The 25,246-nt window shown below is 42.6% G+C and overlaps 1 protein-coding gene across 1 annotated transcript in view; it reads left to right on the top strand.

Annotated features, from left to right (window-relative positions):
* Nucleotides 1-20,278: 20,278 nt before the first annotated feature.
* Nucleotides 20,279-25,246, top strand: part of hgfa (hepatocyte growth factor a) — a 42,884-nt gene continuing 37,916 nt past the window's right edge. The window contains exon 1 of the mRNA XM_063006148.1: nt 20,279-20,282. Coding sequence (XP_062862218.1) covers nt 20,279-20,282 — 4 coding nt within the window. The remainder of the gene's footprint in view (nt 20,283-25,246) is intronic.

The raw sequence follows: 25,246 nt of genomic DNA, 5'->3' as shown, positions 1-25,246 counted from the left end.
CATAGTGGTGGAATGCTTTGCGTTTTGTGTTTACTTGTTGTCTTTATCTTATATTAAAAGTAGTTAAAAAATCTAAAACATTTTACATGTGACAAATGGTCAAAAATAGAAGAAATTGGGGTGGGGGGAAATACTGCCATATTTCACTGTAAGGATGGTATTATCCTGATGTGCCCATTTGTAAGTGCCCAATTTGACTAGATGAACTCTATAATGATTTAAGGTTGTGTCAAGCTCATCCCACTTTTAAACACTTGATGCTTTGGATATTGTTTCATATTCTTGCCCTTGTCTTGTCACAATTTGATCGCAGAGATCCTCAGACAGTTCCTTGGACTTCATGATTTGGTTTTTGTCCTGACATAGCAGTGTAAATTGTGAGCCCTTATAGATGCAGAAATGTGCTTTTTCAATCTATGTCCATAGTTGTCACCATGCCAATCAAGGTAAGTTGCAAATGGTATACAGTGTATCACAAAAGTGAGTACACCCCTCACATTTCTGCAAATATTTCATTATATCTTTTCATGGGACAACACTATAGACATGAAACTTGGATATAACTTAGAGTAGTCAGTGTACAGCTTGTATAGCAGTGTATATTTACTGTCTTCTGAAAATAACTCAACACACAGCCATTAATGTCTAAATAGCTGGCAACATAAGTGAGTACACCCCACAGTGAACATGTCCAAATTGTGCCCAAATGTGTCGTTGTCCCTCCCTGGTGTCATGTGTCAAGGTCCCAGGTGTAAATGGGGAGCAGGGCTGTTAAATTTGGTGTTTTGGGTACAATTGTCTCATACTGGCCACTGGATATTCAACATGGCACCTCATGGCAAAGAACTCTCTGAGGATGTGAGAAATAGAATTGTTGCTCTCCACAAAGATGGCCTGGGCTATAAGAAGATTGCTAACACCATGAAACTGAGCTACAGCATGGTGGCCAAGGTCATACAGCGGTTTTCCAGGACAGGTTCCACTCGGAACAGGCTTCGCCAGGGTCGACCAAAGAAGTCGAGTCCACGTGTTCGGCGTCATATCCAGAGGTTGGCTTTAAAAAATAGACACCTGAGTGCTGCCAGCATTGCTGCAGAGGTTGAAGACGTGGGAGGTCAGCCTGTCAGTGCTCAGACCATACGCCGCACACTGCATCAACTCGGTCTGCATGGTCGTCATCCCAGAAGGAAGCTGACGCACAAGAAAGCCCGCAAACAGTTTGCTGAAGACAAGCAGTCCAAGAACATGGATTACTGGAATGCCCTGTGGTCTGACGAGACCAAGATAAACTTGTTTGGCTCAGATGGTGTCCAGCATGTGTGGCGGCGCCCTGGTGAGAAGTACCAAGACAACTGTATCTTGCCTACAGTCAAGCATGGTGGTGGTAGCATCATGGTCTTGGGCTGCATGAGTGTTGCTGGCACTGGGGAGCTGCAGTTCATTGAGGGAAACATGAATTCCAACATGTACTGTGACATTCTGAAACAGAGCATGATCCCCTCCCTTCGAAAACTGGGCCTCATGGCAGTTTTCCAACAGGATAACGACCCCAAACACAACCTCCAAGATGACAACTGCCTTGCTGAGGAAGCTGAAGGTAAAGGTGATGGACTAAACCCAATTGAGCACCTGTGGCGCATCCTCAAGTGGAAGGTGGAGGAGTTCAAGGTGTCTAACATCCACCAGCTCCGTGATGTCATCATGGAGGAGTGGAAGAGGATTCCAGTAGCAACCTGTGCAGCTCTGGTGAACTCCATGCCCAGGAGGGTTAAGGCAGTGCTGGATAATAATGGTGGTCACACAATATATTGACACTTTGGGCACAATTTGGACATGTTCACTGTGGGGTGTACTCACTTATGTTGCCAGCCATTTAGACATTAATGGCTGTGTGTTGAGTTATTTTCAGAAGACAGTAAATCTACACTGCTATACAAGTTGTACACTGACTACTCTAACTTATATCCAAGTTTTATTTCTATAGTGTTGTCCCATGAAAAGATATAATAAAATATTTGCAGAAATGTGAGGGGTGTACTCACTTTTGTGATACACTGTACATCCAGTGAGTTTAAGATACATATTAACAGTAATTAAAGCAAATGGGATGCGTCAGAACAAATGGTCTGGATACGTGTTTGCATGCTTTTTTTTTATTTGTTTTTACCATTGTAGTTGCAGTTTGCACCGCCCCCTGCTCTGACCAAGAAAAGCCACGGACTATCACACGTCTCCTCTAACATAATATGCATGCTTCTTTTCACCGGCCAGTGACAAGCCCTTTGTGAATCATCCATTACTCATAGAGTTACCTTGACCAGCAGCATAGAGTTACCTTGATTTGCAGCAGCAATAAAGAACCTTGCTAAGCTCACTCCCTCAGGCACAATCAGTTGTGCCTGTTTTAGCATTTAAATCCATTCAAAATCAAGGGGCTGAATTATTCACACAATATACAGACACTGGACTAAAAAAAGATATAAGAAATCATAAAGAAGTCAGTTTTACAATGTTAGGCCATATTGAGCTGTTTCTTTTTGTCAGCGCTAGATCTCTCATCAGAATACACAAGCCAATCAGTTAAACAAATATACTTCGCCGTTCAGGGTGGTACGCTGGAACGGTAGCACTGTCGCCTCACAGCAAGAGGATCCTGGGTTTGATTCTCAGGTGGAGCGGAAAGTCTGCATGTTTTCTGTGTCTGTGTGAATTCAGTCCAAAGACCTACAGTCCTACAGTCCTACAGTCCTACAGTCCAAAGTTGATTTACAATTCACTTGTAAGGTGAATTAGAGATACACTGATGTGTATCCAAACTACCTATCCTGCCATGAATGTAACAAAAAAAAACATGATGGTAGAATCATAATAAACAAACAAACAAATGTTAGACATTACATTCCCAAACCATTTGTGGCTATAACGGCCCACAGTTTTTGAAATGTTTAAGTCTTTGTAAGGCTTTTACAGTGATTATGCCTGAATGTGTCTAGTCTAAATACATTAAAATTTTAAATTACATTTACTTTACTTTAGGTTCTGATGCTGATATATTTGGTAATTCTGGTAGGCAGTTTATGAACGCTGCTGCAGTTGCAGATGTAATAGTGCGCTTATATTTAAAACGATTTGGTTGCTGTATATTATTGGACAGGGACACTTCATAAATTAGTAGAGAGTGATCAGAGATTAAGTCATTCTGTGGTATAATTTCCAGGTTGTCTATGTTTATACCATAAGTAAGTATTAAATCTAAGGTATGTTTACAGCGGTGAGTGGGTCCTGTTACATTTTGGGTGATGCCTAAGGATTCTAAAATAGAGTCAAACGCAATTTTGAGTGGATTACACTTATCCTCATAATGAATATTAAAGTCACCAACAATTAAAGCTTTCTTAGTTGATAAAACTAATTTAGAAAGAAAATCGGCAAATTCGTTAAGAAATTCTGAGTAAGGACCAGGGGGTCGATAAACAGTAACCAGTTTAAACATACTATTTTTATCAGATGAACATTTATTGGTTATGTCAGAGATAAGAACTTCAAACGAGTTTGTTATGGGAGATGATTTTACAGTAAGACCTATGTCTTTATCATAAATTGCGGCTATTCCTCCACCACGACCGCTAAGACGTGGCTTATGTTCATAACTGTAACCCGGAGGAGATGCTTCATTTAAACCTAGATACTCATCAGGTCTAGCCCAGGTCTCGGTTAAACACAGGGCACTAAGACAATTATCTGTAATTATTTCATTTACAATTACTGTTTTGCATTCAAGTGACCTGATGTTTAGAAGTCCTAACTTTAGTTTAACTTTACTAGGGTTTTCATGATGCTCATTTAGATTAATTTTAATTAAGTTATTATGACATACTTTTTGATTTTGTTTTGGCTTACACCTGCCACGGTAAACAGACACAGTCTCAATGGTTTGTGACCTAAGGATTCCAGGTGACGTCCGATGGCGACTCGCAGACAGTCGGTTAGGCCTGTTAGTCTGCTGCCTGGTCTTGGCTCTGGATAGTCATTTAACACTATCTGCCGCTACACTAACGCGGTGGTAAAGCCTGTCACCTATGCTGCAAGAAATGCGAGCAGCACCCTCCCACGTGGGGTGGACACCATCCCGCTTCAAAAGACCAGGCCTTCCCTCAAAGGTGGACCAGTTATCTACAAAATCAATGCAGTTTTCTGAGCACCATTTAGACATCCAGCGGTTCAGCGACAACAACCTGCTGTAGGTTTCGCCACTGGGTCGAATCGGTAAGGGGCCAGAGCACACTACTGCCTCAGACATCGACCTAGCTAACTCACACACCTCTTTAACATTACTCTTAGTAACCTCAGACTGCCGTAAACGAACATCATTAGTGCCGACGTGGATAACAATCTTCGAAAATCTACGATTAGCATTAGCCAGCACTTTTAGATTTGCTCTGCTGTCAGGCGCCCTGGCCCCCGGAATACAAGTGACTATGGTTGCTGGTGTCTCTATGGGGGTTGCAATACGCACGTGTCGGAGCTGAGAATCTCCTATAACCAGAGCACTTACATTAACAGGCTTCTCAGCGGGTGGCTCACTGAGTGGGGAAAACCTGTTGGACACGTGCAACTGAGATGGTCGGTGCTTTTCCCTACGACTATGTCGCCGAGACGTCACCCAGTCGCCCCGCTGTGAGGGCTCTAATGCCGGAGTCTGGGGTTCTACACCTGAACTGCTGCCATTCGGGACTGCTACAGCTGAATCTAAGCACTCACTAGTAGTAGTCTGTTCTAACGCCCGAATGCGCCCTTCTAACACTGAGATCTTCTCCGTTAGACTAACCACTAATCTACACTTATCACATGTAAAGTTATCACTAAACACGGAGAAGGAATAACTGAACATATTACACTCGGAACATGGATATAATGCTCCTGCTGGGGCCATAGTAGCAAAGAAATGTACTTAGCTTTACAAGATGAGTTGGAGATGATGTTAATGTTGGATTCACCGGCGCTTCTGCTGGTAGTCACAGAAGAACGGCTTTAATTCCGGATGAAACAGGCGATGATGAGCTGGAATACAAAAACCACCAACCAAACAACACAAACACGCTTCGTTCGGACAAAAGCGACTGTAATTCTAAAGGAGAACGGTGTTATGCGCTGGTGTACTAAACAAATAAACGCGCTTCCTACGAACAGAAACGGTTATAACTCCCCACAAAACAAAGGTGTTTTAAGAGCTGAAATACAGAACACAACCAAACACAAACGCGCTTCGTGCGGACCGAAAACGGTTTTAATTCTGGATAATTATGATGTTTATGCGCTGAAGTACAAAAACAAACAAAACCGGCTTCGTTCGGATGCCGGTAGCAGAAGTTTCCTAGTTTCCAACACAGCACGAATTTACGTTAGTAAACACAAGCGCTTTTTTTTTACGATAAACAAAATAAAACTAAATCAACAACACACGGAAGATTAACGTATAAATGATATGTTTAAAACATACGTTTAATAAAAAGTTATTTAGCTAAAGGCTACAAACAAACAACTAGGCTAGCGTACAAACAAATGCCGGTAGCAGAAGTTTCCTAGTTTCCAACACAGCACGAATTTACGTTAGTAAACACAAGCGCTTTTTTACGATAGACAAAATAAAACTAAATCAACAACACACGGAAGATTAACGTATAAATTATATGTTTAAAACATACGTATATAAAAAGTTATTTAGCTAAAGGCTACAAACAAACAACTAGGCTAGCGTCTCAGCGTGCGTACCACCGGAAGTGAGACTCCTACCTAAACATGGTTAAACTGTGCAGCACCAACACGTGCTGCACATGGTTAAACTGTGCAGCACCAACAAAAGACATGAGGCAGGATGTCTTTTTCCTGTAGAAAATACTTTTAAATTTAAAGATCTAAAAAAGGTGTAAATAAAAATAAAGTAAATACAGTGGGTGTACATACTTTTCACAAGTCTGTGAAATAATAATATTATGTACCATTTTGATATACATTTTTTTTCACCAATTGTTTCACCACTGGGATGATTGTAAGGGCTGTGGTGGTAAGATTTCAGTGGCTGACTATGAAATGCACAATTGTTTTGAAATTGGCATTGCTGTGCCACACATTTTCAGGGAAGGTCATATTCTTTGCAGCTGTTAGTTAATAAAGTTGTGTAAATGCATGTTTCTTTAACTCTGGGGCTTGATGTTAAATATGATGTAAATATGTTACTCATGCTGTGTGACAAAAAAGAAAACAAAACGATTTAAATCGCTCGAGGCAGGATTACAATAAGACGCTGTAGACATCTACAGTATAATAGCCGTGTGGAAAACAAGAGCACCTGTCGACTCAGTTTGTGAATCAACAAAACACCCAAAAATAACTTTAATGAGGTTAGGTGGGAGAGCACTGGACAGATGGAACTGTGACCAAGGTCAGTACGTTAGCTACTCAGTCCACACAGTGACATACAACCACAGTCCAAAGTTTCTTCCACAACCCTAAAACTACTAAATAACTAAAAAAACAAAAGAAATCAGAAATCCAAACTCTAGGAGTCACTTACCGCAATAGGAAGAATCACTAAGAGGGCTGATCAGTTCCACATGACAATCATTTTCTCTTTGCCCATCCAGGAGCATTGTCTGCTTTAAGAGTGAGAAATACATGTTCACAGTGAATATTACAGGCTACAACAGGGAACACTTCAGCTTGCTAAAATGAGTAAAATATTAATGGCAGTAGAAAGGGGAACAGATTTGAAATGGGAAAATATGAATAGAATTAACCCAGATAATGGGTTAAAGTTTTATTTTTGCAGTAACTTTTCAGAAAGGTCCTCTGAAAAGCAGTTTAACCAAAGGTAATATATGTCATATAGTCCTCCATACAGTGTGTGTGTGTTTGTGTGTGCACCTGCACAACATACTCTTGGGGACAAATGTCACACTAATCACCATTAAAATGGGTGCTTCTTTATAAATAGGGATAAACACTTGTCCCCAATAATAAAACACCTATTTAAACATAAAATTCATTCTATCATTGGTTTGAATTGTGTCTAAAATGCCACCTGTTTTCAATAAACTAGCAGTGAAAAAGCTCATGCTCACATGGTTGTGTGATTGGAAATGGTGCATGACAAGTTGACATCACGCAATATAAACAGTAGCAGGAAGAGAAGCGACTGCAAAACAGGCTATAATTTTTCTCTGCTTCATGACATTAATGAATAATGGCGCTAAAAACTTTTAAATGGAGTGAAATAACATGCTAAAAATGTTGGGTTGTTAGCACCAAAACGCTGTTTGATAGCACTTAGCTTTCGTTTGTTTGTACATTGCTTGACGCTAAAACAGGCCAATGTGTGTGGTTGTTATGGTGATGAATTAAATCATTACAAGGGGTGTCCCAATACTTCTACTACAATCCATATAGTGTAAAAATATGATTTTTAAAGATTTTGCATACGTATTTTTAAATTAAGATTTGCATTAATATTTTTAAAATACATCATTATCTAAAGCCATCAGTGGACGGTGATAAAAATCTACTTGTTCTGCTTGTTCTTATTTTATCTAATTAATTTGATACATTTAACCACTTTCAATGTCAATGTCAAGTTCTACTGAAGAACTGTTCTCATGTTTGGGTGCTCTACATTAACTCAGTCATCAGAGGTCATGTAGATTATTAAGTAACTATTTTGATGATGACTATAGTTTGGGTTAAATATCATGAGAAACTGCATTACTGAATGTTGGCATGTCTAGTTATGAGCGATGTAGCAGCATTTTTAAAACAAATTCTTAAGTATTTTGTATATTTTGGTTCCTCATGTATAAAAATATTTGAATTCTGTTTTTTTGCCATGGTTAGCTAAAGATAATTATGTAATTTGTATAGTTTTTCCAGATTAATTATGCAGTTGTAGTGCAAATCATTATGTGCCCTCACTGCCATGGGCATGTACTGCTTGCCCTCAATAAAAGACCTTATAATGGTACATTTACTTACATAAAGAACTTGCAAACTTCTGCCGTCTTTGCTTATATGTCTGCGAGCTGAACCCTATGCCCTTTAAAACAGAACATGGAAGGCTGTTAAATTCTTTGTGAAAACAGAATAACAGCAATAAAAAGAACATGCTGTCAGTGCTGATGTATGATGAATAAATAAAGCATACTTTCTGATACCCAAATGTTTTCTTTGTGTGTGTGGGGGGTGGTGTTTTCCAGGGTTTAACAGCAGGCAGTTTGCCCAGGGCAGCTCCATCATCTCTCAATCCAACCTTTAGCCAAGGCACAACATGGACGTCCCAGCGGTCCATCTAAGATGTCCCAGTGGCCCGCACCAAAGGGGTCTCCTAGCAGTCTGCCTTAGGTATCCCAGTGGTTCATGTTTGGTTCCCCATTGGTCCACCTAAACGAGTCTGCATCAAGAACCGCCACTCAACAACAGCTGATATAACCACATGGGCAAGGGATTACATTCCCCCAAACACACCCCAAATGAGTCTGCTTCAAGAACCGCCACTCAACCGCCACTCAACAACAGCTGATATAACCACATGGGCAAGGGATTACTTTGGCAAACCTTTGTTAAGCACTACAATACAGAGTTACATGCACAAATGCCACTTTAAACTTTACTGTGCAAAAAAGAAGCCTTATGTTAACCATGTCCAGAAGCGGCGTCGACTTCTCTGGGCTCTGAGGCATCTAGGATGGACCATCACACAGTGAAAACATGTATTGTGGTCAGATGAATCAGCATTCCAGGTCTTTTTTGGAAAAAAAGTGGACGCTGTATGCTCCGGACCAAAGACAAAAAGGACCATCCAGACTTTTATCAGCAACAAGTCCAAAAGCCAGGGTCTGTCATGGTATGGGGCTGTGTCAGTGCCCTAGGCAAAGGTCATTTACACTCTGTGATGGGAGCGTTAATGCAGAAAAAGTACATTGAGATCTTAAAGCAACATATGCTGCCTTCAAGACTTTTCCATGGACATCCAAGCATTTTTCAACAAGACAATGCAAAACCACATGCTGCACACATTACAAAGACATGGCAGCGGAAGAAGAGGGTACAGGTACTGGACTAACCTGCCTGCAGTCCTGACCTGTCCCCAGTAGAGAATGTGTGGAGAAAGTCAAAGTAAATGTCAGAAAATCTGGTTTTTTTCCATGTTGTCCCAACTTTTTCTGATTTGAGGTTGTAGTAAATATCTCATACTGTCCCCATTTTCATGTTATGAGGGCTAAGGTGTGTGTGTGTGTGTTTGTTTGTTTGTTTGTTTTGGGGCAACAGTGTAACCCATTTCTACCCCAACAGTCTGATGAGATTTTTATCTGAATAATTCCTACCAGACAAAACAATTAGAGTTTTTATATGTGGCTGTAGGGAGTTTTACGTGTTCTCCATGTGTCCACGTAAGTTTAGCTAGGCTGGTTTTACTCCTGTGTCCTCTCACTGCACAAAACGTGTAGTAGGTGACTCCTATTACTTCAAGATGTGAGTGAGAGGGTGAATGGATGATGTTGTGGTGGCCTGCGATGGACTGGGCATACTCATGGCTACTCTGTCCAAATGAAGTAAAAATGAAGTTAAAAAAAAATAAAAAATAGAAACTTTATATGCACTGCTACACGTCTGCGAATCAAATGTGTATTAGATGAGTCAGTGGTTGAGAAAACAATCGTTAACCGGTCCGCTCATCATCAACACCCCCACCCCGCACCTACCACCACAGCGAGCGCGCACACACGCACACACACGTCAAAATCAACAAGTTACAGAAGTGTAGCGGGGGGTGCGCTTGACTACAGCACCTCTTAATGAGCGCGGCTGTGGAAGGGGGTAAAAGAGGGTAGGAGGGGTGCAGGTGATAAAAAGCACCGAGGACGGATTGTTTCCAGCAGAAGCGGTATGTGGAGCAAAGCTTTTCCTCCTCCTCACACACCCACACCCACACCCACACCCACACGCACACGCACGCGCGCAGTACAGAGCGGTACACGGCGTTAATCAACAGGTAGAAAGCGCGAGGATCACAGTCTGAGGATCTAACCGTTCATCATACAGATAATACGATGAAACCAGCAACCACATGGATTTATCATCCCATCCTGTGTCTTCTGCTCTCCATGACTCTGGGTAAGTTTTATCATCTTTTATATTCAACAGATCATCTGCTTATCATAGTCCTGTTCACTTCATTCTTTATTACACTGAAGTGGTACCCTTAATAGCCTTTATAGACTTTATATACATTATTTAAATGAACACTACATAGTGTTATGCAAAAGTGTGGCAATCCTGGTCAAAGTCTGTGTTTCTAATTTTGCTTTTGGAAGTAAAAATATGTTAATGCATTTTGTACAGGATACGAACCTTTTAACATTACTGTGCACAATTACTATTCATTTTTTAATAAAACATAAATATTCAGAAGTTGCACAGCGAATGTTACTGTTGTTTTTTCACATTTTCAGCATTTAGCAGACACTTTTTTATCCAAAGTGACTGACAGTATACAATCTAAGCAAGTGAGGGTTAAGGGCCTTGCTCAAGGGCCCAACAGTGACAACCTGGCAATGGTGGGGCTTGAACCAGCACTAGTCCAGTTCCTTAACCACTAGGCTACAACTTTCCACACTAAGTTAAATCCAGCAAATAAACAGTAATTTTGCATTTAAATGTGCTTATGTTTGTGCACTAAAGAGGAAAGGTTAACTTTTAAATACTCTAAAGAGCATAAAACTTGCTCTGTGCTAATTTGTGCTCATTTAGTTGTAAAATGCGAAAAAATATTGAAGCAACTGTTAAAAAACTAGCAGCAGGGGAAATGTTTAAAAATGGGACAGTGGTAGCCTAGTGGGTAGGGCTTTGGGCCATGCAGCCACTGTTGGGCCCTTGAGCAAGGCCCTTAACCCTCTTGGCTCCAGGGGCGCCATACAATGGCTGACTCTGCGCTCAGACCCCAGCTTCCAAACAAGTTGAGATATGCGAAGAAATAATTTAATTGTACTGTAAATGTGTGCATGTATATATGACAAATAAAGGCATTCCATTCCATTTTATTGTATTTATTTATTTATATATTCTTTTTCATTTTCACTCATTATTTTATCCTTTGAGGTTGGGATGGGTACACTGACTGAAGGACAGGAAGTAAGAGTGCCTATTTATGGTGTGCCAACACTAAGACATTGGGAGGTAGTGTAACCGGGGTTTGTGGCATATACTAGGCACATTAGCCAGGTAATTCCATAGTCACTGTAAAATATGGTGAGGGGGGCAGCAATGATGTAAAAATGAATTTTTAGAGGACAGGGGTATCTTATATATATAAAAAAAATGTCCTCCTCACTAGTAAATGCCTAAACTGGAAACTAGCAAGACAATAACCCAAAGCACACAATGAAGGCGACACTGGAGTAGTTTGTAGTAATTCCTCAAACATGTAATGTCCTTAAATGGCCTGGACCTGGAAGAACTTTGTGAAGAGGAATGTGCCAAAGCTCATCATGTATTGCAAACTAAACTGTTGGCTGTAACAGCAGCCAAATGAGGCTGTACTTAGTACTAAGCACTAAACAAGGAGAATAAATACATCTAAATAGTTGACATTTCAGTTTTCCACTACAAGTGGAAGTAGTTGTTGTTGTTTTTTGGTATTTTTTAAAAACTTAATTGTCTGGCCAAAAATGTTTTCAGTTTTCAATTTTTCATATAAAGGTTGTGACAATTATTTATGTGAAAAAAGCCACTGTGTATTGGAAATGAAATAAGCAATGTAAAAGGTGCCCAATCTACACAGGTATCCTCAGGGTAGAAAGCTGAGAATCAGTGCAAAAGTTTTTATCTGTATTATATTCATTTTAAAAACAATCACTAATAAAGAAGGTGTTATTGGTATGATTATGGAAAAAAAAGACTTTATTCATGATGAATAATATTACAGCTCAAAGTTGGCTCTTGCCTTCTGGGGGCCTTAATCAAATTGTCTTTCCCAATCTCCAAACCTAATTTATTATGCTATTTCAATAAAAATTTTCAATAAATAATTAAAAAAGAACAAATTAAGAGAAATAAACCAGAATGAACAAAGCAGCTGCTGACTAATTGTAACTACATGATGTGCTGTCGGTTGTCAGTCCCACAAGGGTCTCATAATGTTTTTGTTATTACTGACTAAAATATTTTTAAATATTTATTAGTTTCTTTTATTAATTTTAGCAAATTATGAATTAGTTTTGACTAATTTTATACAGTCCTCTTTATACAGTATTTTTTTTTAATACACATGATTTAATACATGAAAGAAAAGTGTACATGTATGGGGCACTGAATTACACTGAGCATTTACCCATGGTTTTGTACTTGGTGAACAGCTTATTAAAATCCAATTAAGATTTAATGCTTGCGGAACTTGTCCAGCACAGAAACGGAAGAAAATAATGTAAAAGTAAGATTACCTCATATTTATATACCATACATAGTTACACAGTTTGGCATTCCAACAGAACAATGACCCAGTCCATATCAAAACTGGATTTTAAACTACTAAGACATGCTAAAATCAAGTTTTTAACATGACTTTATCTTACCCATGACCCATGTTGGGAATATGTACTATACTGAAAGGTGAAGTCAATGCCAGAAAAACAACACATTTGGTTGAACACTACTAATTTCACCTGGTAGGGTGGTCAGCGATCTAAACAAAGTTGTGCCTGAAGCTTTTTGACAGAATATTACATGTGCTGTATGCAAGGAGATTTTAAGATTTAAATTTTTTTAACTATAAACTTATAAAAGGACTTACTTTAGTTATTGGATGAAGAAGTATGTGTTCCAATCATTCAGTAACATATAGAATAGTAGCTGTATTATTCAGCTGTATTACACAACTGCTATCACACATGTTTTTCAGTCAGTATAAAGTTTTGACCTTAACTGTAAACACAGTATGTTAAACATATAAACGCAACTCATCTGTTTTATCAACCAGGCTTAAACTATAGAGTTTTGCATACCATATTGAGCAACACATACATATGGAAATAATTCAGTGTGTAATGTTGTGTAATATTTGTAGAGACTAGTCCAGCATAAAACCATAATGTGGAGGACACTACAGCAAGTCATTGTGTGTTTTTTTAGAGTAAAACTTAAATCCTCATAGCATATTATATCTGGTACAACACATCATGTTAACTATTTATTTATGGCATATGCTGATTTTCCAGTATCAAAGAATTTTATGAAGAGCAGGAAGGTTCAAGCACCTGCTGCAGATGTTTTGGATTCAGAGTCTGTCTTAATGAGAAGCACACTTTAACTGTTATTAGTTTTAAAAAAATTTAAATGCTAAAAAGTGTTATCAGGTGTTTCGACTTTTCAAAATGAGCCTTTAAACTATGACTACTATGTGGTACGACTCTGTACAAGAATCCATTGTTGGGCAGTGTAAGGAAGCAGGCAGTGATTTCAGATGTCTCTGAGAGGCCAGGTGCTAGTCTGTGACTATCATCAGAAGAAGTGCAGGTGGTGCAAGCAGCTGAGCTATTGTATCCCTCAGTGGGAGTGCAGATTATGCAAACAGCAGAGATTTTTTTTTCTTTGTAAACTGCCTGTGAGCTTTTTTGAGGTAGGTTCTGAGTAGAGCTGGGCGTTATGATGGTACATTTGGTATACCGACTTTGATTCCTCGTACGGTGTGGTTTTTTCATATACCGCCTTACTGTTGCACAGTTACAACAGCAAAAAAGCATATGGTAAAGCAATATTACTACCAGGGTGAAAGTACCAACAACACCAAAGCAAGCTGGAAGCATAGATGTGTAGTCATCCTCTTTTCTACAACAGACCTGTGTTCAAATTGTACAGTGGAGTCATACCTCAGTACCACAGTATAACTGCATTTCATCAGTGGTGACTGAGAGACTGCAAACCTTGTTTTATTTGTTAAATAGAGAGCTAATTGTATAATACTTAAATATTATATTAATAATAAACATCGTATACACCGATCAGCCATAACACTAAAACCACCTCCTTGTTTCTACACTTACTGTCTATTTTATCAGCTCCACATAGAAGCGCTTTGTAGTTCTACAATTACTGACTGTAGTCCATCTGTTTCTCTACATACTTTCTTAGCCTGCTTTCACCGTTCTTCAATGGTCAGGACCCCCACAGGACCACCACAGAACAGGTATTATTTGGGGGGTGGATCATTCTCAGCACTGCAGTTACACTGACATGGTGGTGGTGTGATAGTGTGTGTTGTGCTGGTATGATAGGATCAGACACAGCAGCGCTGCTGGAGTTTTTAAACACCTCACTGTCCACTCTATTAGACACTCTTACCTAGTTGGTCCACCTTGTAGATGTAAAGTCAGAGACGATCGCTCATCTATTGCTGCTGTTTGAGTTGATCATTATCTAGACCTTTATCAGTGGTCACAGGACGCTGCCTACGGGGCGCTGTTGGGTGGATATATTTTTGGTTGGTAGACTATTCTCAGTCCAGCAGTGAAAGTGATGTTTTCATGGGAGTGAATTTAAGCAAGGTGTTTTAGTCAAATGAAATAATAAACTAAAATTAAACTAGAAAAATTAAATTTCTAAATTGGCCTCAAACGTATATGATATAAAATGACATTTAAAATAGATTTTTTTCGGACTGCTTTCAGTTTGTACCCATTATGCCATCTTTATCATACTGTATATATAGCTATGAATTTGGGAGGGTGCTTAATGTTTTCTCTGAGATATCTGAAGCCATCACCTCTTTTTGAACTGTAGTTCATCAGTGCACTTGCACTAATCCATTGTGGTCAAAAGACAGGAATGCCATTCATATTCCTTAAATAGCAGGGCCAATTGTGTTTTCTTGAGCTTCTGGTTGTGGGTGACAATGATATCACCAGGATTCAAATTAATCATCATGTTTTGTAATAATAATATGGTAAAGGCTTTATTGTTATGCTTCAGAGTTCTAGGTTACTGTGAATAATGGCAGCTGCAGAAAGAACTGAAGCATCTGTTTAGCATGTTGCCCAATGAAAATGATATGATTTTCTCTATCAATATGATCCACAGAATTCATTCTGTCCCTCCAAGCTAGAATTACTAAAACAACAAATGCATTGTTATATTATAAAACTACATGGAAAATAGGTAAATCACTGAATGCTTAAAAACTTGAAATTAGTAAACAAAGTCATAACTATAATTACATTGAGTTTTTGTCACCTTTCTTTATGAAAAGAAGCTTTTGAGATTTCTTTAAGGTGCTGACAAAAGCTGATTGGTGTAGATTTTATTTGAAAGTCAAATGACACTGATGCTAGGGTTAGGTGAAGACATGTTATTACTTTGTTCTAGTAAAAATCTGTTGCATTTTTATGTGAACACACAGATGAGATAAACTCTTTAAAAATAACTACCCATGAACTTAACATATACAGTTCAGGTAAAACATTGACATAAACTTGTAATAGATATATACACTGTATGGCCGAACATATGTGGACAGCCCTCTTATTGATTAAGTTCAGATATTTTAGACACATCCATATCTAACAAGTGTCAAATATCAATAATATTAAATAACTTAGATGCTTGTGGTGACAGTTTGGGAGGGGCCCTACCTGTATCAGAATGACCATGCAAAGTAAGATTCATAAAGACCTGGTTTGGTGTGGAGGAACTCCTGCGGACTGCATAGTCCTGTCCTCTATCCCACTGAACACCTTCTGAATAAATTGGAGCAGTGATCGCAAGCCAGATCTTCTTGTCCGACAGTGCCTGAAGTAATGACATTGAATTTAGTTAATATATTTATTACATAGCTATTTTGGAACGCCTTTCCAAAAGAGTGTAGGCTATTTTAGGCTGTGTAAGGAATGCCCAACAAGATTATGGTCAGGTGTCCACATACAAGGGTTTTTATATGATTATTGTGAGTTATCTAAAAATCTGCTTTGCCCAGTCAAAAAAGCTTTTGTTAGTGAGAGGCTGCCATGTACAAAAGAAGCCTCACCCTATAACGAGGTCTGTGGTAGCTGGTGAACGTGCCCCGGGTTCCCAGCGAAGCAGACATTACAGAGCTCAGAGAACAAAGGCCTCTTATACCAGGCCTCCTAATTAGTGCTGATCACCCGCAGCCGTGGGGCTGACTACTTAAGCCAGCTCCACACAGCAGCGGGTGTCGCACCTTTGTTTGTTTTCCGGTCCGTGGTGGCAGTCGTCCACACGTTCGTAGCCTTAGCTGGTAGCCCTGGTGGCGTATGCCATTCGGGTAAGTAAAACCGCAAGGTTTGAGGTAACTGGTATGTTCTGTTGGTCTCGTAGATATAGTGTGGTGCGACGCGGTGCAGTCCTCGAACTGCAGTTCATTTTGCGCTAGCAGTTAGCGTTAGCGGTTTCACTCAGCGCTGTGTTAAAGCGCTGAAAGTATTCTGGCATCAGTGCCTTCAGTTATTCTGAACATTGGATTCTCCAACCGCTGGGTGGCGACTCCGCTGAGCAAGCGGTTGCCGTGCTAAAGACCCCGGTTCGAATCCGCAGTCTAGAACTGCCTAACTTTGTTTATTTGTTTCTTTCTGGTTTCAGATTGGTGTGTCAGCTCCGCGATCCAGGGCGCGCCGACCGGTCACTGCGATTGTTAGTCGCGGTGTTGGGTCTAGCGCTCCTCGGAGTTCCCCTCCTCTCCCTTCGCTCCTAAGCGTATTAGAGGTTCTCGCGCTCCCGTTTTCCAGCACCACTACAGTGCGGTGGTAACGCTCCCGGCTGCCACGCGGCTGACCGGGGTTCGCGTCCCGCTTCCTTCTGTTTTGGTTTCACTTTGTTTATTTTTCATTTAGTTGCGCCAGCAGCTCCGTCGGAGTTTCCGATCGGGTTTTTTTGTGTTCTGTTTTTTGTTTGCTGTTTATCTTTCTGTTGTCCTTATAATTAAATAAAATATTATTATTTTTATTTACTTCTGCATTTGCGTCCTTTCTTCCCACGTGACAGAAAGGTGCGACCAACCATGGACGCAGCAGAAACGCCACCCCCTATCGACGTATTACGCCACCAGGGTGTGGCGTTAGGCAGGCACGAGGTGGCCATTAGCCAATTGGCGCAGCAGGTAGCTGCGCTTAGCCAGCAGTCTCCAGCTTTAGGAGCCGGCCCACACCCCCCACCCCATTCGGGAGGATGTGGAAGCCGCGACACCCCCATTCCTCCTCCTGAAAGATATTCGGGAGAGGCCAAGAGGTGCCGTGGCTTCCTCCTCCAGTGCGCGCTAGCCTTCGAGTTGCAGCCCTCCCGCTACCCCACAGAGCGGTCGAGGGTTGCCTATATCGTTTCTCTATTGACTGGCCGAGCCTTGGAATGGGCTACCGCCCTCTGGGAGCAGAACGCTCCGGAATGCTCATCCGAAAGCGCCTTTAAGGAGGCCTTAAAGGAGACCTACTTCCACCCCTCGGGGGGTCGTGAGGCAGGCCCACGCTTACTTGAGCTAACCCAAGGTAATCGGCCAGTCGTAGATTACGTAATCGAATTTAGGACACTAGCGGCGGAGTGTGGGTGGGATGAGGGCTCTCTCACCGCCATCTTTCATCGTGGCTTATCGGAGAAGATAAAGGATGAGCTGGCCACCAGGGACTGTCCAACGACCCTTAAGGCCTCCTATACGCTGGCCACAGCCATCGATACCCGTCTTCGCCAGCGAAACCGGGAGCGGGGTACCTGCCCCCCGTTTACCCGCTTGCTGGCGCCCCCTAAGTCTCCTCCACCGGCCCTGGATCCCGAACCCATGCAGTTGGGCTCAGCCCGTGCCAATGCCCGTTCGGCATCGGGTTCGTTCTCCCGACCTCGGCGGCCGGAAAACATCTAGGCCGCTCTCGAGTCAGGGACTCGGGAGTGAGCCGACCTACCATCCCTGCCCAAGGTCTGCTTTTGCAGGCCCGGTTGTCCTGGGGCCTCGGAAACACAAACCTTCAGGTTTGTGTCGATTCAGGTGCGGTGGAGAATTTCATTGACAGCGATCTGGTACACAGGCTGGGGATTGAGGTCCAACCGCTAGCATCACCAGTGTCGGTCCATGCGGTGGATGGCCGACCTGTAGCGGGCAGCCCGATAACCCAACGGACAAGACCTCTCACGTTGCGTCTGCAAAACCACGAGGAACGGATTACCTTTCTTGTAACTCACGTTCCTCACCTCCAGGTGGTTTTGGGGTATTCGTGGCTGCAAAGACACAACCCTCAGATCGACTGGGCCACCGGATCAATCTTCATCTGGGGAACGCGGTGTCGCGACTCGTGTTTGCTGCAAGGTGGCACGGGTTCTGCTCCGACGGAACCGAAGATGGAGGTGCCGGATTTGGCAGCTGTTCCCCCTGTGTACCATGACTTACGGGAAGTTTTTAGCAAGTCCCGGGCGCAGGACTTGCCCCCCCACAGACCGTTCGATTGCGCCATCAATCTTTTGTCCGGCACTACTCCTCCTAGGGGGCGCCTTTTTTCGCTCTCCGGTCCAGAGAAGGTGGCTATGGAGGAGTATGTGCGTGAGGCACTTAAACAGGGGTTCATCCGTCCTTCCTCCTCCCCAGCTGGGGCAGGGTTCTTTTTTGTGAACAAAAAGGACGGCACCCTGCGCCCCTGTATCGATTATCGCGGTCTGAACGCCGTTACGATCAAGGATCGGTACCCGCTGCCGCTGATGGCCACGGCTTTCGAAGCCCTTCAGCGAGCTTCTGTTTTTTCCAAGCTCGATCTTCGCAGCGCGTACAATTTGATCCGGATCAGGCAGGGGGATGAGTGGAAGACTGCATTCATTACGCCCACTGGCCACTATGAATACCGGGTGATGCCATTTGGGTTAATGAATGCCCCCGCAGTCTTCCAGAGATTTATCAATGAGGTCTTGCGGGAGACTCTTGGTAAATTCGTCCAATGTTTACTTAGACGATATTCTTATCTTTAGTCGGTCCATCGACGAGCATATAGGGCATGTCCGACGAGTTCTCCAGCTTTTGCTTGACAACCATTTGTTTGTCAAACTGGAGAAGTCAGTCTTTCACTCCCCCACGGTTTCGTTCCTGGGGTTTGTAGTGGCCGAGGGCACCCTGCGCATGGACTCGGCTAAGGTATCAGCTGTGGAGAAGTGGCCAACTCCAAGTTCTTTACGCCAACTGCAAAGGTTTTTGGGCTTTGCAAACTTTTTTCGGCGTTTCATTAAGAACTTTAGCTCAGTCGCCTCTCCGTTAACGGACCTTACAGGAAAAGGTCCGTTCCGATGGACGGTGCAGGCCCAACAAGCTTTTGACGAGCTAAAAACACTCTTGACAACTGCTCCCGTTTTACAGTTGCCCGACCCAGAGGAACCCTTCGTTGTCGAAGTGGATGCCTCCGAGGTCGGAGCTGGGGCAGTTTTGTCCCAAAGAGTGGGGCCAGAGAAGAAGCTGCATCCATGTGCCTTCTTCTCGCACCGCCTGACTCCAGCCGAGCGGAACTACCCGGTTGGAGACAGGGAACTCTTGGCCATTAAGTTGGCGTTAGAGGAGTGGCGACACTGGCTCGAGGGGGCCAATCATCCTTTTCTTGTCTGGACGGATCACAAAAATCTGTCATTCATCCAGCAAGTCAAGAGGATGAACTCCCGTCAGGCCCGGTGGTCCTTATTTTTTGGAAGGTTCAATTTTACACTGTCTTATAGACCGGGGTCCAGAAACGTCAAACCGGACGCTCTGTCTAGACAGTGGGAACCGACCAGGCCGGAGACCGGACCTGATCCCGTGATCCCCTCGACCCTGATAGCGGCCCCAGTCACATGGGGCATATCGAAGGTCATTCGGGATGCCCACCGGGCTGAACCCGACCCCGGTGGGGGACCTCCTGACAGACTGTACGTACCTTCATCCGTACGGCGTCAGGTTTTTGAATGGGCCCATGCTTCCCCATTTTCGGCGCACCCAGGTGTGACTAAGTCCCTGGTCTTGCTGCGCCGAAGATTTTGGTGGCCGGGGATGGAGAACCAGGTACGTGACTTTGTCCGTGCTTGCTCTGTGTGTGCTCTGAACAAGACACCCAGAGAGCGCCCGCGGGGCCTCCTTCATCCGTTGCCAATACCTGCTAGACCGTGGTCCCACATTTCTCTGGACTTTGTGACAGGCTTGCCAAAATCCAGAGGGTTCACGGCGGTATTGGTAATTGTCGACCGGTTTACCAAATCTTGCCTTTTTATCCCACTGCCCAAGCTACCATCCGCCATGGGTACTGCGCAAATCATCCTGAATCATGTGGTGAGAGCACATGGGGTCCCATCAGACATTGTGTCTGATCGGGGTCCACAGTTTGTAAGCCAGTGCTGGCGGGCCTTTTGCCAACTTCTTGGCGCCACGGCCAGCTTATCCTCCGGCTACCACCCGGAGTCGAATGGGCAGTCGGAGAGGCTGATCCAGGATCTGAGCAAGATGCTCAGGTGCCTGACGGCAGGGAATCCGACCACGTGGTCGGATAAGTTGATATGGGCAGAGTTTGCTCACAACACCCTGCATCATTCGGCGATTGGAATGTCACCGTTTGAGGCTCAGTTCGGGTACCCTCCGCCGCTCTTTCCTGAGCAGGAGCAGCAGGTAGCGGTCCCGTCTGTACAGCTTCATGTCCGCCGCTGCCGCGCCGCCTGGCGCAAAGCTAGGCAGGCACTTGTGGCCACCCAGCGCTCTGTGAAGCGCAAAGCTGACCGCAGGCGGCAGCCGGCTCTTACCTTCCGGCCAGGCCAACGAGTACTTGTGTCAACGAGGGATCTCCCCGTTCGAGGTGCCCCACATAAGTTGGCACCCAAGTACATTGGTCCGTTCAAGGTGGTAAAGCGGATTAATCCGGTGACGTATAGGTTGGAGCTTCCTCCCCGTATGAAAGTGCATCCAACCTTTCATGTCTCCCATCTCCGACCATTTATGTGCGGGGGAGTTTTACCCCCTCCCCAACCTCCCGCCCCTCGTATCATCCAGGGTGCCCCTGCCTTCACCGTCCGCCGGTTGCTTGACAGCAGGAAGGTTCAGGGTAGCACCCAATACTTGGTGGATTGGGAAGGTTACGGCCCTGAGGAACGTTCATGGGTACCGGCTCGCCAGATCCTGGACCCTGAACTGATCCGCGAGTTCCGGCGCAACCGAGCTGCGGGTCTTGGGACCTCAGGAGCTGTCCCTAGAGGAGGGGGTTCTATAACGAGGTCTGTGGTAGCTGGTGAACGTGCCCCGGGTTCCCAGCGAAGCAGACATTACAGAGCTCAGAGAACAAAGGCCTCTTATACCAGGCCTCCTAATTAGTGCTGATCACCCGCAGCCGTGGGGCTGACTACTTAAGCCAGCTCCACACAGCAGCGGGTGTCGCACCTTTGTTTGTTTTCCGGTCCGTGGTGGCAGTCGTCCACACGTTCGTAGCCTTAGCTGGTAGCCCTGGTGGCGTATGCCATTCGGGTAAGTAAAACCGCAAGGTTTGAGGTAACTGGTATGTTCTGTTGGTCTCGTAGATATAGTGTGGTGCGACGCGGTGCAGTCCTCGAACTGCAGTTCATTTTGCGCTAGCAGTTAGCGTTAGCGGTTTCACTCAGCGCTGTGTTAAAGCGCTGAAAGTATTCTGGCATCAGTGCCTTCAGTTATTCTGAACATTGGATTCTCCAACCGCTGGGTGGCGACTCCGCTGAGCAAGCGGTTGCCGTGCTAAAGACCCCGGTTCGAATCCGCAGTCTAGAACTGCCTAACTTTGTTTATTTGTTTCTTTCTGGTTTCAGATTGGTGTGTCAGCTCCGCGATCCAGGGCGCGCCGACCGGTCACTGCGATTGTTAGTCGCGGTGTTGGGTCTAGCGCTCCTCGGAGTTCCCCTCCTCTCCCTTCGCTCCTAAGCGTATTAGAGGTTCTCGCGCTCCTGTTTTCCAGCACCACTACAGTGCGGTGGTAACGCTCCCGGCTGCCACGCGGCTGACCGGGGTTCGCGTCCCGCTTCCTTCTGTTTTGGTTTCACTTTGTTTATTTTTCATTTAGTTGCGCCAGCAGCTCCGTCGGAGTTTCCGATCGGGTTTTTTTGTGTTCTGTTTTTCGTTTGCTGTTTATCTTTCTGTTGTCCTTATAATTAAATAAAATATTATTATTTTTATTTACTTCTGCATTTGCGTCCTTTCTTCCCACGTGACACACCCCTGCTTTTTTCTTTATTAATGTCATCAGCAACAAACTGCATTTTAGCTTTAGGGTGCTGATTTAGGTGCAGGGGTTTCAGTTGCATGGCAGCTTTAAGCCTATGACAATATAAATCTCACCTGACTATAGATAGTGACACTTGTTTTCCAAGACCTTCTAATTCAGATAAACTTGTGTTTCAATTATCTAGCCACATGAAAAGGGTGTTAAAATAATTGTAATGCTAAGACTGCCATGTATAAATGTATAAAAATACATTTCTCTGATGTACATATTTGTTTCCACTTGTCACGCAGTGCCACTCAGAAAGCATGGTGCACACGTACTAAGAGCCACGCACAGCCTCTTTTACCCAGATGCAACATCTGCACTAAGTCCTTGCTTCCATATTTCACTACCACAAACGTTCAATGGACCAGATGTGCAGTATAAACAACAGCCCCATAAGTACCTCAGACCTGCTTCCATTTTTTTTTCCGAGCAATGGAAAAGAAAGGTGCTTGCTGGCAGATCAGCTCTGCTTCAGAACCCGACTGAGTCAGACAGAAACTATTATTGTCAATGTCCAAGCGACGTCCGTTCTCTGGTATTTTTCAAAGATAAAGATCCATCCAAATCTAATAAGTGAGGTCAAAGATAAAGATGCCCCCGACAGAGGCATGAGAAGAATATAAAGAGAGCCTAATTGGAGTGCTGAAGGGGACCCAGCAGCATTAGAACAGCAGGGTGATATAAACCAGATGTTCTAAGATTCAGCCCAAACATTAATAATCTCTACTCATTAAACTAAACCAGCCACAGGAAGTGTTAGCGCTTCTTCAGTCAGTTTACACCACAAGTGGCATAAATAACTTTCTGTCTTGCATATATGGAATATAGAGGAACATTACACCACATTTAATTCTAGGGTGGTATTGTAATCTTGGAAATAATTTTTTAATGTTTTTTCATGTTTATGTTTTAACTTTATTTATTTATTTTTTTTAAAGTGGTCTATGTCTTTGAGCCCTTTTTATATTTCTCAAAATGCAAACTTCTGGGTCATGTCGTTTGATTTTTATTTCAAAAACCAATATTAAAAAATGGGAAAATGGGTAATAACAATAATCAAACAACAAACAAACAGAAGTTGAATTAAGGATTGTATTTTATTTATTTACTTGTACCATTTCCTATCACTTCAACCTGAAATAAACGTGCAGCGTGTGTTCATGTGGTGACTGATGCATAGACCGCAGGCTTATTACATACAGAATCATATGTTATTTATCTGAATTAAAAATTTGCTATTACTTCAATCTAATGTTAAAGTGCAACATGCGCAGATGGTGACTGTAGCCCTGCATACCGGCTTATAATACATCTTGCTGTTAAAAATTATAATCTGGGATCGAGTGTTAAGAAGATCGAACAATAACAATTATAATTACATGATGTCCTTCATTTCGACTTGATTCTATTCTTGGATATCAGTGTCCACAACAAGTTTGAAGCAGATCCATGCAGGCAGTGCATGCATATAGACCTGGGAATTATGTTTCTTAAAGCTCATGATACATCACTCATTCCAACTTAAGCTTACCAAGTCTGAAACATATACATAATACTGCTGCAAACTTTGTGTGGACACTTTTCTAGTGTAAAAGTTGGAATAAGTGATATACTATGAGGATTTGTGGACATATGAACTCTGATGTACATGCATGTATTCATAACAAGGATATAAATTGGGTGTGTTGAATCTGCCAAATTTAATAAATTCTTCTACAATCTACAAATCTGTTTTAAACTCGGTGTGGACACTTATCAGATATTGTAGTACTGAATCAGGGTGGCACAGTGGCTCGGTGGGTAGCATTGTCGCCTCACAGCAAGAAGGTCTTGGTTTTGATTCCCAGATGTAGCAGTTCGGGTAATTTCTGTGTGGAGTTTGCATGTTTTCCCCGTGTCTGTGTGGGTTTTCTTTTGGAAGCTCCAGTTTCCTCCCACAGTCCAAAGACGTGCAAGTGAGGTGAATTGGAGATACAAAATTGTCCGTTACTGTGTTTGACATGAAACTTGAACTGATGAAACCAGTAACCAGTAATTACCTGTTCCGTCATGAATGTAACCAAAAGTGTGTAAAACATGATGTTAAAATCCTAATAAATAAAGAAATAAATAGTACTGAATCAAGTTGGAGTGATGTTTTATTAGCTTCAATAAACATATAAGCTCAGGTCTTTGAGCATGCATTAATAATTACAGTATACATTTACATGGTTGGAATAAAGAACATACCGAAAGGTCTATCACAGATACAGCCCCAAGTGTATATGTAAGTGTTTATAATTACAATATACTGTATATTAAGGTGTTAAAGTTTCCACCATAGATCTGCTTCAAACGTGGTGTGGCCAGTCATCAGATATTGTAGTTCTGAAACAAGTTAAAATTAGTGATATAAGCTTTAAATGGCTATATTAATGCATGAACGTACAATGTTTTTGCAATGCACTACTGTTTTACTCGAAAATATAAATTCTCTTGTGTTTGTCATTTAATTTTTGATAGCTTGTGTTGTCTGTTCAGTTTTGTTTTATTTGTCATATACACATTTACCATATAATGAATTGCTTTTCTTCGCACATCCCAGCCTGATTGAAATATGGCTCTGGAGCCGATAGGGTTAAGAGCATTGCTCAAGGGGCCAGTAGTTACTACTTAATAGAGCTGGTATTCAAACCCTGAACTTTTAAATTGATAGCCAATATCCTTAACCTTTTAGGTTCCACTGCCCCAAACATAACCATACCAGTGCTGCTTGGGATTATGTTAATCTTTTATTGTAAATAGCTGTATGCATATTTTGTAAGTGCCTCTAACCAACCTATTTGTAAAAGTTAAAACCAATTAAATTTTGTTTTACACTTGAAATTCTTGGTAACTTGACATGGAGACATGGAAATAAGACATGGAAAATGTATGACACCACCAACACCTTGCCAAGAGTAGGCCATCCCACCTTGATTTCCAGAATACAATGACATCGTTAT

The sequence above is a fragment of the Trichomycterus rosablanca genome, chromosome 1, assembly GCF_030014385.1.
Source record: "Trichomycterus rosablanca isolate fTriRos1 chromosome 1, fTriRos1.hap1, whole genome shotgun sequence".
Taxonomy (NCBI): domain Eukaryota; kingdom Metazoa; phylum Chordata; class Actinopteri; order Siluriformes; family Trichomycteridae; genus Trichomycterus; species Trichomycterus rosablanca.
Note: the sequence above shows the minus strand (reverse complement) of the source record. Positions and strands in the feature narration are given on the sequence as shown.